The 14,883-nt window shown below is 40.1% G+C and overlaps 1 protein-coding gene across 2 annotated transcripts in view; it reads right to left on the bottom strand.

Annotated features, from left to right (window-relative positions):
- Positions 1 to 810: 810 nt before the first annotated feature.
- The window catches only part of LOC126470361 (tolloid-like protein 1), a 595,917-nt gene continuing 581,844 nt past the window's right edge, over positions 811 to 14,883 (bottom strand). For both annotated transcript variants that reach the window (XM_050098158.1, XM_050098159.1), the window contains exon 17: positions 811 to 2,906. In XM_050098158.1, the coding sequence (XP_049954115.1) occupies positions 2,772 to 2,906 (135 nt within the window). In that variant the 3' untranslated portion in view covers positions 811 to 2,771. The remainder of the gene's footprint in view (positions 2,907 to 14,883) is intronic.

Below are 14,883 nucleotides of genomic sequence, written 5' to 3'. Positions count from 1 at the left end.
GCGTGTGATCATTGCTTGTACAGCCCTCTCGCAGTGTCCGGAACAAGTATGGTGGGTCTGACACACCGGTGTCAATGTGTTCTTTTTTCCATTTCCAGGAGTGTATGTGGAATACAAAATTATGCAAATCGCGTATCCTCGGACCACAACAACGAAAAGAGGAACTATGGCATGACTGTGTTTTGAATAGCGAAAGAACATATGTGTAGAAACTGATTTTAAGTCAGTAATTATTTCGACAGTTTTGGGGACACTACTAACCCTGAATATTACTTTAATACAAAACTTTTCTATTATTCCTGGCAGAAAGGTAAAATTGTTTGAGAAGTATTTCCTGATCGTTTAAAAATGGTGTTTGAATTAGAAACGTGAAGACTAGAAAGTTGTTTATTCTGTTCATTAGGGGCAGTTCCGTAAATTTGCCACTGATGTAGAAAATTAAAAAACTGCTCTTTCACTAACTGTATTTTTTGCATATAGGAAATAAAGTTAAGTTTTTTCTAGGATGTACCTGTAGACAAACAGTCTTTGTGCTTGTGTTACTAAGAAAAATTCTTATTGTTTGATAATCTGTGTTGAGTGCAGAAAAAACGTCAAATTATAAAACTCTTCACTCAAACTATATGCCTCTCACTTGTTCTGTGACATTATTTCAGATTGTGCAAAGCTGAATCTCCTAAATTCTCTTCAGCTACATTATTAAGTCTGTCACGGTGGTCCCCATTATAACCTGTCATAGTTCTTTACCGATGTGTGGAATGATCACATACATGTACGATTAGACTCTGAACCCTCCAGTAAAAGTTTGAGTTATGATTAAAACATTATTTAATTAAGAAAGTAACACTTTTCAACATATGTAGAGATATCTGTAACTACAAAAATTAAAAAACTTTTTCTTAAAACTGTGTTCTTCTAATGCAACAGCTCCTTCATTACCATCTGCAGCAACTAGATCAGCAGCAAATATATTCATCACACTGCTGATACATAAATAATTATAGTAACAGTGTAACCCTTTCTCCTAAACTTGTATGACAAATACAGTTCAGTAGTTTTTGCTGTATGACTAGATGTGATACTGAAATAACTATACAGTATAGTATATAGTTAACACAGAGTCACATACAATATTTATTCCTGCTGTGGCATTCAGTTCAGTTACTAAACGGTTGGTTTGAAATGAATAACAGTTATTTTGGTTTCAAGTAATTTTATTTCAACTTCTGGATAATCAGTAGATTTGTTAGAAAATTTTAATAGTCTATTTTGGACAAAGGATAAATGAAATTAGTCAAACAGGAAATATTCTGACAGAGAAAGAAATGTGTGTTCTTATATTTATTCTGTGAGATGGTCAGCAGATTATGTTGTGTATTTAGAGCGCAAATATTAAGTAATTCCACAGAGTTTATAACCTGCCTATCAATTAAAACCGATTCTTTGAAACTTCACCTTTTTATCATCATTTAATGATGAAATAATGCCACATCAGCTCAAAGATAAACAAGGTAAGAGAAGACACCATATTTTGTCACAATTGTTCATATATCTGCTGTCCAGTCACACCTGTTTTGTAATCCACAGAAAATGAAAAACATAATACAAAAAGATTATTTTAATACTTATTACCTTAGTAATTAATAAAATTATTAAAAAAGAAATAAATAACATATTACTCTATGAAATAGCATTATCGAAAAGCTAACTAAAGACAATTTTTAATGAGACTGTTAATGATGATATGGAATATTTCCATGGCATAAATATATTTACATCAATTTGTGAACACTGCATCTGTCAATATTACGAAATTGGCCACACATGTCCATCTAGGGGTGTAAAATAATTCTTGCTAACTCAGTGACTAAGACTTTGCTTCATGATAAAAGAAATCGAAATATTTTACTTTAGCTGGCAGTTCTTCAGTTTTTAAGTTATTACATAAATTTGTTTTGTAGCATGGAACTTCATTTCTTGAATAACAGCATCACATTTTATGACAATAAAATCTGCAGTTGACAAGTAAATGGAATAAATCAGTATACAATGCCTTGAGAATAGTTGAATTCATGTTATTAGTAACAGAAAGGAGCACTGATTAACGAATATAACTACAGAGAAACTAACATAGTTGTAGGCTATAGCATGACCTCTGAAAGTAAATGTTAACGATTCTAAAAGTATATAATCAACATATAAAATAATATGGCACAGAAAAAATATCAAATACTGCGAGGAGTGATGGCATGGATATGTTCTATGTATTAAATGTTGTAAGTCTGAAGCTGAATACCATTGACATTCCATCACAATATAAAAGTTTTGATAAACACGTGATTCATGTTCTGACATGGCCAGAAAAAAAAAATTACTGAGTTCATATTGATCCACCTCCATATTTAGGCTTCTTACTGTGACTGGCTGGACAAGGAGGAGGACATTATGGAAGCCCTTCTAATTATTATCAACAAAAGTTTCACATTTTGATAACACTGGTTAACTATTCTTAGTTATTTAATATGTTCTTTTATTTGAGTCTTGAACAATCCCTAGAAATCTTCTCATCAAAATACATGTTTTCCTCCCATACTGAAATCGTTTGTCAATGAGAATCACTCTGTATTAATATCAACTATAACTGCCATAAGGTTTCTCACATTGGTACCAATACTCTCTGGAAAGAAGTAAAATTCTTCTGATCACTTTGCTTCATGAAATGTATAAGAATTCAGCGCCAACATCAACTTCTGTTGTGCAGCATTCAAAGTTTATAAGGTATGGCCACCTGAGTCATTATTTTCAATAGCTGAATAGGAAGCAGAGAATCCTTTACTTACTATGCTATCATCTGATCGAAATCTGACTAATAAACTTTCCGTCATGGAAACTATATCAGTTGGGTTCTGAAAAACAAATGAAACAAATGAGTTGAAAATGTTTGTATTACGGATGGAACATTTAGAAAATGTTCATTTCATATAAATATAATATGATTTTAACTTTTTAAATGCAGAAAACATCAAGAAAATAGTTAATGTTGTGAATAACGTAATTAAAACAAAGTTGTTGATAAATAAGTAAGCGATTATGTGACATTATTTCGCCAATATCTAAAAATTAAAATAGCTGATCACTGTTTTTATTGATAACTGATGAAACACAGACTTTGACTGACAGAGAGTAGGGAGGGAGTTCCTGAAGCTGGTGTTGTCTCCACTGTAAATATTTTCCTCACAAATATGTTACATTAAAGAAACATGAAGAGTTATATATTTGTGCTATCGCAACTGTACACTCACTTCGAGCTCTGTGCTCGCCTAGTGATAAAGAATAAGAAAAATGGAGTACATGAATTCTGAATGAGATCTCCACAAGGATGCATTTTCCCTTAATGTGCACGTTAGCCTTAACAAGTGTAATGGTATACGAGATATTTGGAATTAATTCAGTTTATGAGATGACATTTGTAGTCTCTGTCACAGAGTTATTATTTCTCAGACCTTAATGAGTTGGTCTTCAGCGTTTTTACTTACAATAATGAAGTAATATGCTATTTAACTCCTCACAATGGTTTAAACATCACATGTTCATTCTAAAGCAGACCTATGTCATGGAAACTATTGTATATTTAAAATGATTATAAAATACAGAATCTATATACATAAGGAAAATCGACAAGTGTGCTAATGGTTGTCTTACAATGGCTGATCACTTAAAATTAGTCGAGTCAGTTCATTAAGATGCATAGACACAACAAAAAATTCTGACGTTTGTATCACTCTAGCCTCGCTATTATCTAAAAGTATGATAAATCTTAACTCAGACAAAGAGATATGCCACTGTCAATCTATAAAGTCCTGAAGTGCTGCAATGCCACTTTGCTGTCATCTGGAAGTTGTAATGGGCATTTTGAGGCTGTTTCCATACTGGGAGTCACCGTGACGTCACAGACGTACTGATAAGGTTCCCACACCAGATCCAAGATGGTGGTGGCGGGAAATTCAAAAAGTGTCACACCCACTCCCAGGTGGGAAATTACAATTTTGTCAGGTTTTCGCGAGTGCCACGCCCACCTGAACTTGGAAGGAAATAGTTAAAGACTCCACGACGATCCTCAACCGACCGCCACGTCCTCTTACCAAACCATATTGGCAGGCAAACGTGTACAAACGTGTACTAACTGTACTAATGTGCACTAACGTGTACTAACGCACACGAACATGTACTAAAGAGTACTAATGTGCACTAACATACACGAACGTGCACAGCGCATGACGTAATCCAAGATGGCGCCCGTGACGTCAGTTGATGATGCAAGTGGCACACTCCCCTGGTGGGAAGTAAGGTCACTTGGGATTTCTCTACCAACTTCAGAAACTCGTGGGAAGATAGGTCACTTGGACTACCGTCACTAACCTAAGTCACCCGACCGCCACCTCTTCCTAGGGATTGGTGAGAAAAGGACTCAGCCTGCCCGGGGCTAGTGGAGTCAGGAAAGAATATACTTTATTTATTTTCGAACAATTTATTTAGTATTGGAGTATGTTTACTACACTGATACAAAACACACGCTCCAAACTGCTTGGGGTCACACCACACAGTCTGCAGACCTGCAAACTACTCATAAATTATGCAATAGACATGCTTGCTAATTGTAAACTATCGAAGTAATTCATTCCACAGCCTACACACGCGCAAACTACTACACCGAAATAATATCAGTACAGACCTGCAAACTGCTCCTTAATAATGCAGCACAGTCATGTGTAGACACGCTCAGTATTCATAAACTGTCCAAATAGCGCCTAGCACAGCCTACAGACACACTCGCAAAGTAATCCCATTCGGGTCCCGCATGCATGAGGTGGTGCCATCCCTTTCATACTTAACACCTGAGAAATTACACTCAAAATACGTGTTCACCTAGGCGCCGTTGATGACACTTCCGGACAGGAGCAAAGACGTATATACAAAGTGCAGACGCTCCAAGGTTGGCCATGCGCACGTGTTCAAAGCTGCTGGTGTGAACGCTGACTGTACCTGCGGTCCGGCGAAGAGCTTATTGCCGAGCGACGCTGTAGAAATCCGTTCCAGCATAGCACAGGCTGCTTTCTCTCTAGCAATTGTAACAGACCATGCATGACGTGTGGCTGACACATTACTGCGCGTAGCTACATACCATTGCAAGTGCATCTATCAACATTCTAAATGTTATACTGAAGCCAAATGGCTATCTAAAATAATAACCAAGTTGAACTCTAGTAAATTGTATCAGTCAATCATGAGGTAACCAACAACGTGCCACTACACAGATGGGATGGATAAGACACCATTGATGTGCTCTAATAATAAGCATCGCAGTTGAAGCATGAACAATTTTAACAATTTTACAGTTTCAGCACCAGTCAGTGATGTAACAGCATGTTTCCCCAGTTTCAGTATCATAGCTAAACCACCCTTTCTCCACTTTGCAAGTATCATTGTGAACATGGATAGATGACTGTGTAGTATGCCCATTCGGTGTTAATTCTGGAGCACATAAATCATCAAAGTATGCCAGACAGCGCTGCAAATATTTCTATCACCTCGAGCATAATGTTTAATTTACAATCTATCTCTCAATGTATGGGAGTCACAGAGCATTCTCGCCATCTTAGGGTAAAATTAGAGAGTGAAAAAGTTTCCTCACACTGTCATTGGCCAACCAGTCCTGCAGTACCTTTATCGAATTAATCAGGAACCAACCAGAAGAAGACTGCGACACTCCACGTCTCGTGAATTAATGGAGCTGTTTGAGTCCCCACCTATCTCGAGATGTACCCATGTTGAGGAGCTTAGCACTGTTTATTGATGTATAGTAACAGATTTCAAAGTGCTGTGATGTAATAGCACACAGTTAAGAAGAACAAGAAACAAATGATTTTTATGTGTGATGGAGCTGCGGACGATTGGAGGTGGACGCATTTTTACATAAATCAACCGAGCTATCAACTCTAAAGTATTGTTCTATAGTCTAAGTACAGTACAGATATTTCTGTTTCCAGAGCCCCAGCTTTCAGCAGGGTGTACGTCCAATACTTCATTCATTGTCGAATGCTGTTGAATTGAGACCGTGATCGTAACATTTAGTTGTAAGTAGAGGAATAAAATATATGTGACCGATTTCTTAGAATGATTGGTTCTACCTGTGTGTGCTCTGCCTGCATCAACGGTGACCTGTGCTGGAATGATTAACGATTCCCATTAACGGCAGGAGCCATCCAAATGCAGAGGCCTGTTGGAGTATAGGAATGTATGTGAGTTAACTTTGCCATCCCCTAGACGACCGAATACCAAACTAATACTTAGTATGTGTTGGGCTTCTTGTGATCAAGTGGAAATTGGAGAAGATTGTGTATGGAGGTGCGTTTGCACTGGACTGTTATTCTGCCCCATGTAAGTTGTCTGGTAGACTGCTTCTGCACATTTGGTGCCTTTATTTAGTTGATAGAAGATCGATTGGGGGGTGTGCATCTAGCATGTGGAAGACATGTTAGCCGGTTCTCTAGACATGAAAAGCACCTTAGTTGACATTGTAAATTATAGGGATGATTTCAAATCTGTTACATCACCGAGATCAGTATTCGTGTGTGGAATTAGCATTTTTCGTCTGTTTGTTTCTAGTTACTCAGCGGTGTAGAAAACGCTCCACCTAGCTAAAGTTTCGGGTTAGTATAGAAATAATCCCCAGTCAGCATTTATGGAATTATGTTGTGTGAGCGATCGGTAGGATACAGCTGTGTGCAAACCATGCAAAAATATATTTGTTCTTGTAATCGCAGAGTCTGGAGATGGGTGTAGAAAAAAAGCAAGCAGGGAAGCAGGTCCGGACCAGAAACAGTAACGCGTTTGTTTCTAGGGGGAAGCAGGCCAGTCTTTGCACAACAGTTCCGAGAGTGATGATTTTGTATGGTGGAGGATATGAATTGTATGTTTACTACATCGACACGATATGCAGTGATATATTGCTTCGTTGGAGATCTATTTCACGCTATAATATTCAAGCTCTTGTTCTTTCTGGGAGAGCAGTGTAATTGAGTAAGAGTCTTTCCGTATTTGACTATATGTATGGCACTTAGCAAGGCTCAGTTGTTGGTGTAATATGGCGATCAGTGTAAAACAGCTTTTTTGCTGCTGAAAGTCACATCCGTAAAATGAATGAAAAGTGGACGGTGCTTCCCTAGGACAAGGGGAATTGTGAGATATAGCCGGATTGAGTGTAAGCTTACCATAATTTTTTGGGTGCTGTACAGATATAAAAGATAATTGCTCTCTTTGTTTAAAATATGTATATATTGCACTGTAAAGTTACTGTCGCTTATGTTGTGTAAAACGTGTATATATTGCATTGTAAAGTTACTGCGGTTTATGTTGTGGCATGACAGGGGAAGGTGACTGCTTGTGCTATCGTGAGGGACGTGTAGAGTCTGCACATCGATATCTGTGAGGGTATGAGAAAGATTTTTGCGTGGAAAAGTATGTGCGCTATAGGCACTGAGATTCGTTCCGCAAGCACAGCCATCACAGGGAGACATTACCTGTACATCGATTGCTGTCAGACTGTAGCAGGAATTCTAATATTTAATTGTAGTTACACTGGTAAATATGTTCCTGGCTTCTGATATTCTAGTGAGTCTAGTATGTGTTTGATGATCTGGAGACAACTTTGTGGGTTTAACTGTAAATGCAATTTAGCTATCTGTGCAAAATAATTTTACTGCTGAAAGTCTCATCTGCAGAAAGAAAGAAAAGGTTGATCGTGCTTCAATACCGACGACATCAGTAATTCGGTGGGTAAATTCGATAAGGGCCAATCATAATGCTCGATTCATTCACAAGACATTCTTTGTGCTGAGATATAGGAGTCTCTACATAGCTGTGAGACCATTTGCGTATGTTGAGAGCAGGAAGGGTATCATGTAAGGACCGCTGGGAAGCGTGCATTCGTAGTATTCTGCGCAATTTTCGTAAACAGGCTCCATTATGGAAAGAATTTTCATGCATGGCACTCTTTAAATTTCCTGCTGCCGCCATCTTGGATTTTGGGTGTGGAACCCTATCAGTGTGTCTGTGACATTACGGTAGTGCTCTCTGGTGGTGCCAATTTGTACTAGGCCTAATGGTGAATACGCTGTTTGCCCCCATCTTGAATTACGGTAGTTGCGTCATCACCTGACGTCATGGCTGCCATCTTTGATGACAGTGCACTCTCGTGGTGGCGCTGTGTAATAAGTCAGTTGGAGTCCAGACCTCGTGGTAAACACACTGGATGACCGTACTGCATGAAATTGTATAAATAAGAACTTATGTCCAGCACTGGTCGAGTCCTTTTCCCACAAATTCTTAGGATGAGGTGGTGGTCAGGTGACTGAGGTTAGTCAAAGAGTTCTTTCTTTCGCGCCATTTTTTAGTTTAATAGAGATACGCGAATTGACCATTCTTTGCAGCCAAAATTCTAACTTGGTGCCATTTCATAGGAAGAAGTTGCGGTCAGATGACTTAGGTTAGTGGAGGTAACCCAACTGACCCACCATTTTCTTAGGTGTGATGCATTATCCTACTGGAATTTGAACTTCCCGCCATTTTTCTGGTGGAGGGGAGGGGAGGGGGGTTAGGTTAGTGGAGGTAGCAGAATTGAGCTTCTTCCTGCCAAAAGCTGCCATCTTGGATAACAGTACATGTGTAATCAGCTGACGTCATAGCCACTATCTTGGATGATGTCTTGCACTGTTGTCAAGTCTACAGGTAGCCATCTTGGTTGACGTCATCGCCGCCATCTTGGATACATCTGGCGACAATGCAGAGTGGCACAGAACCCCCCTTGCCCCAATACTGCGGAATATGATGTAGGTGGTGAGCTGCTAAAGATAACTACTGAAACTAGTGGCACTAATGTACATTTTGTGCAACTGTTTCAGCATTATATCGGCCTCATCTTAATATAGCTGTTTGGCGCATTAACATGGGGCTGGAGAGAGCGCTGATGGCAGAGGGCATGAGTCACATTTCAGTGCTGCCAGTTGGGTCTATCAGCAGATCAGGTTTCACTAGGCATAGCCTGCACCTGGGTAGGTATGGGAAGGGGAGGCTGCGAATGCTTATAGGTGACAGTGTAGTGGGTGGTGGTGGGATCACTCGTGGAGAAATTCCTGAATAGTTGGTGTTAGAGCTGCACCTTCCTTAGAATGAAGTCAACTGATAGGTATACCTGCTTACAGAAAGTCCCTCTAATTACAGGCTCACCTTCAGAGGATGTCATGTTTCCAAGTAGAGAAGGAATTAGCATATTTCAACAAAATATAAGAGGTATTAGAGATAAAGTTAGTGAACTGCTCATAGATGTTGACTCTCAAATTATTGGTATGTTTGATCACCACTTAAATAATTTGACAATTCAGAGACTTCCTTTGCCAGGATACAGATTACCTGGTTGTTTTTCAAGGAGTTCCTTGTGGGGTAGAAGAGTGGCAATGTACGTAAAAAAACAGTATTCCATTTGAGTCCATAGATGTATCACAGCACTGCACTGAACAGATATTTGAATGTTGTGCAGGAGCAGTGGAATTTAGTGAAACTAAACTTCTAATTGTTGTTGTTTATAGGTCCCCTAACTCTGACTTCAGAACATTTCTGCTCAAGCTAGAGAGGGTTCTTGATTCACTTTGTAGGAAGTACCAGAAATTAGTTATTTGTGGTGACTTCATTATAAATTTTGTATATGATGGTGCAAGGAAAAGGATGTTGGTAGATCTCCTACATTCATATGACCTGATGCAGACTGTAGTTTTTCCAACTAGGGTGCAGGGGACCAGTAGCACATCCATAGAAAGTATTTTTATTCATTCTTCATTACTAGATGGGTATTTCGTTAGTAAAAGTGTGAATGGCATTTCAGACCATGATGCACAAATTTTAACACTAAAAGGCTTTTGTACTCAAACAAATGTCAGATGTACTTACAAACTATGTCGGAAAGTGAATCCAACAGCAATAGAGAGTTTTTTAAACCTTGTCAAGGAACAAGAGTGGCAGGGTGTTTATATAGCCGGTAACATAGATGATAAATATAATGTTTTCCTTAACACATTTCTCATGCTCTTTGAGAGATGATTTCCTTTAGAGCGTTCTAAACAGGGTACTAGCAGTAATAGGCAGCCCGGGTGGCTGACTAGTGGGGTAAGGGTTCATGTAGAACAAAGTGGGAACTGTATCAATATGTTAGAAGTAGCCACAATCAAGCTACAGCAGTCCATTACAAACAGTACTATAAGGTGCTTAAAAACGTTACTATTCACAGGTCAGTTGTGAAGGAAGTGTCTGGTCAGCAGCACAAGGTCGAAGATATAAAGTCAGTTCGTAGTAAAATATTTCTGTTACTGATAAATCAGATATATGTACAGTATTTAACAATCATTTTCTGAATGTTGCTGTTGAATTAAATAAAAATCTAGTTACTACAAGGATCATATAACTTTCTTCGCAAATGCCTTTCCGAGATTGATGTCTGAAATACTCTTCTGTGATACAGACAACGGGGAGATTGAGTATATAATTAAATCACTGAAGACTAAGGACTCTCATGGTTATGATGGAGTGCCTAGTAGAATATTAAAGTACTGTTCTGCACATGTTAGCCCTGAATTTACCCACATTTGTAAATTTTCATTGGCGCAAAGTCTCCTTTCTGGCCAAATTCTGGAACTTTATCTTTTTTTCTTAACTTTTATAACCGGCTACTTCCACCCAGCTCACGATCTCGCTAGTGTGCATTAGCGATCTCAGCCACAAAAACTGATATTAAATAAACATGTTGTGGAAATAAAATGCACCATTTGTAAGTTAGATTGTAATGTTACTCACACGAATGGTTCCGACTCAGCTACACTACTGGCCATTAAAATTACTACACTAAGGAGAAATGAGGATGATAAACGGGTTTTCATGGGAGAAATATATTATACTAGAACTGACATGTGATTACATTTTAACGCAGTTTGGGTGCAAAAATCCTGAGAAATCAGTACCTACAACAACCACCTCTGGCCATAATAACGGCCTTGATACGCCTGGGCATTGAGTCAAACAGAGATTGGATGGCGTGTACTGGCACAGCTGCCCATGCAGCTTCAACACGATACCACAGTTCATTAAGAGTAGTGACTGGCGTGTTGTGACGAGCTAGTTGATCGGCCACCATTGACCAGACGTTTTCAGTTGGTGAGAGGTCTGGAGAATGTGCTGACCAGGGCAGCAGTCGAACATTTCCTGTATCCAGAAAGGCCCGTACAGGACCTGCAACATGCGGCCGTGCATTATCCTGCTGAAATGTAGGGTTTCGCAGGCAACGAATGAAGGGTAGAGCCACGGGTCGTAACACATCTGAAATGTAACGTCCACTGTTCAGAGTGCCGTCAGTGCGAACAAGAGGTGACCGAGACGTGTAACCAATGGCACCCCATACCATCACGCCGGGTGATAACGCCAAAATGGCGATGACGAATACACGCTTCCAATGTGCGTTCACCGCGATGTCGCCAAACACGGATGCGACCATCATGATGCTGTAAACAGAACCTGGATTCATCCGAAAAAATCACGTTTTCCCATTCGTGCACCCAGGTTCGTCACTGAGTACACCATCGCAGGCGTTCCTTTCTGTGATGCAGCGTCAAGGGTAACCGCAGCCATGGTCTCCGAGCTGACAGTTCGTCCTGTTGCAAACGTCGCCGAACTGTTCGTGCAGATGATTGTTGTCTTGCAAACGTCCCCATCTGTTGACTCAGGGATCGAGCCGTGGCTGCACGATCCGTTACAGCCATGCGGATAAGATGCCTGTCATCACGACTGTTTGTGATACGAGGCCGTTGGGATCCAGCACGGCGTTCCGTATTACCCTCCTGAACCCACCGATTCCATATTCTGCTAACAGTCATTGGATCTCGACGAACGCGAGCAGCAATGTCGCGATACGATAAACCGCAATCGCCATAGGGTACAATCTGACCTTCATCAAAGTCGGAAACGTGAAGGGACGTATTTCTCTTCCTTACACGAGGCATCACAACAACGTTTCACCAGGCAACGCCGGTCAACTGCTGTTTGTGTATGAGAAATCGGTTGGAAACTTTCCTCATGTCAGCACGTTGTAGGTGTCGCCACCGGCGCCAACCTTGTGTGAATGCTCTGAAAAGGTAATCATTTGCATATCACAGCATCTTCTTCCTGTCGGTTAAATTTCACGTCTGTAGAGCGTTATCTTCGTGGTGTAGCAATTTTAATGGCCAGTAGTGTAATTACTTCCGACAGTGATGAGTTTTATGCAAACGACAGCAATATCACATAATAAAATTTATGAATTGGTACGTACATTATTTTCACATGAGGCAAAACTAACATTTAGTCGATATTGCGTAAGGTATCCGACATTTCAATGAGTGGTAATCCAACCACTCTCTCGTGATCCAGACTCTTAAGTATTAATATCGCAGCTGTTAGAAACTAGACGGCCGGTGTGACCGAGTGGTTCTAGGCGTTTCAGTCTGGAACAGCGCCACCGCTACGGTCGCAGGTTCGAATCCTGCCTCGGATACGGATGTGTGTGGTATCCTTAGGTTAGTTAGGTTTCAGTAGTTCGAAGTTCTAGGGGATTGATGACCTCAGATGTTAAATCCCATAGTGCTGAGGGCCGTTTGAATCATTTGTTAGAAACTATGGCTCTGTTAATGGTACAGTAACTGCGTCACAAACTGATAGATCTTCTCACCAAAACTGGTTCAGCGCAACAATGTTAGAGTGATTCATTCCGTTCGAATACATGGAGAATAGTTGACAGTACAGAGTAGTTGGTTTAGCGACCAGTAGCCGGCCGCAGTGGCCGTGCGGTTCTAGGCGCTACAGTCTGGAACCGGGCGACCGCTACGGTCGCAGGTTCGAATCCTGCCTCGGGTATGGATGTGTGTGATGTCCTTAGGTTAGTTAGGTTTAATTAGTTCTAAGTTCTAGGCGACTGATGACCTCAGAAGTTAAGTCGCATAGTGCTCAGAGCCATTTAGCGACCAGTAAATTGTTGCTCTACATCTACACAGTTACTCTGCAAATCACACTTAAGTGCCTGGCAGAGGGTTCATCGAACCATTTTCATACTACTTCACTACCATTCCACTCTCGAATGGCGCGTGGGAAAAAGGAACACCTATATCTTTTCGTTCGAGCTCTGATTTCTCAGTGTCCTGACGTGTTTTGTGTACCATGGTGGATCAGTCCCGTCTCTTATTAACTTATGCTGTCGATGCTGTATCTTTGAATTTGAGCCATATCTGGTCTACACTTACATAATGAGCTTGGAAGGAATGGACACTCTCTCTTAGGAAGGCACCAAGCGAATTTTTATCTGCTGTTTTAAATCGATATATTTTGCTTTTATTTATAGTGGTTTTGGTTGATATGGTTTTGAGCCTCGCTACAATGACTTTGTGTTCACTAATCCCTGTATCTGTCATGATGCTCTCTATTAGATCCCATCTGCTCTTCTTATTTACATATTCACTTTTCTAGTTGTCAGTACCTTAATGTAGCATTTCTAGGCAGATTATTTGTTTCGGTAGCTAATTCTTTAAATAGAGTAGCTGGTACCCGACGTTTTTAAAATGTTTACCATGTTTTTTTGTATTTATTGGTCAAGTGAGCATTAATTTTCCCGTTGAGTTCTTCATATTTTTATAAGTCCACCTCGTTAATAACTATGATGTGTGTGTCAATTCTAGACACAAATTAGAGAAGCCGCACAACAAACTTTTCGCTGTCCTTAGTTCATAACGTATACTGAACACATTACCGAAGGCTATAAACCTCCCGCTCATGTAAAACCTGCTACTCTGTAACGAATACTACCACCATGAATGTTTTGGCCTCGTAAAATCCGAAGTTACTATCACTTCAGTAATAAAATAAGATTTAAACTGTACGCTATACGTCAAGTACAGATGAGACTCTTCCTTTCGTCCGAACAGTTCCTTCGTTTACGATATTGCAGTGCTTGTGTTGTTCAGAAGAACAATAAGTGTTCCTTCGGACATGGATGGATACACGCATGTAGGCACACGGTCGGCGACAGATCGAAATTTGGATATAGTCGTGAAGTGTGCTCGGATAGTCTGTCTCGCGACAGGCGGGAGATCCAGGATCGAGTCCTGGTCCGGCACAAATTTTCATTGTCGTCATATCAATACACGGGTGATGGTTGTTCATATTCGCACCTGCGAATACATTTCATGTAGTTCCTTCACTTCCTCACGAATGGCTAAACATCAGTTGCTTCACTGCTCCATCCATTCTGACGCTTCATTTAAACGTGAAAGATGCTTACTCACACAACTAAGCAAGCTTCGCCTTTAGCTGATGTTCACTCCAATTTAGGCTGTTGCTAAGACAATTCCATTGTTCCAACCATATAAATTTCTCTTAAACTCATTAGAGTACTCTTTTTACAACTTCAATGTTCTGTTTCTATCATTTTCCTTTCAGTCCTGTATATCTCACATACCTGTAAGTTCAACTTATCCCACTTTCCTCCTTAACATCAGCTGCAATCAGACACTACACTTTCAACTCTTTCAGAGCTTCCAGCCTTATTACCTGACGATGTATCGCTGCAGCTTAAGATGTTAGACTCTTATTCGAGAGAACCAGGTTTCAAATCGCTGACGAGTAATTTTGATTTAGCTTCCCTGTGATTTCCACAAATCACTTTAAGAGGATACTGGGATGGTCCCTCCAAAACCGCGATGATCCGACTGAAAATACTGGAGAAGTTCCACCAGAGAGCATATGGTCCAAAACCAG

The sequence above is a fragment of the Schistocerca serialis genome, chromosome 3 (assembly GCF_023864345.2).
Source record: "Schistocerca serialis cubense isolate TAMUIC-IGC-003099 chromosome 3, iqSchSeri2.2, whole genome shotgun sequence".
NCBI classification, from domain to species: domain Eukaryota; kingdom Metazoa; phylum Arthropoda; class Insecta; order Orthoptera; family Acrididae; genus Schistocerca; species Schistocerca serialis.
The sequence above is the reverse complement of the archived record's forward strand: the minus strand, read 5'-3'. Positions and strand labels throughout refer to the sequence as shown.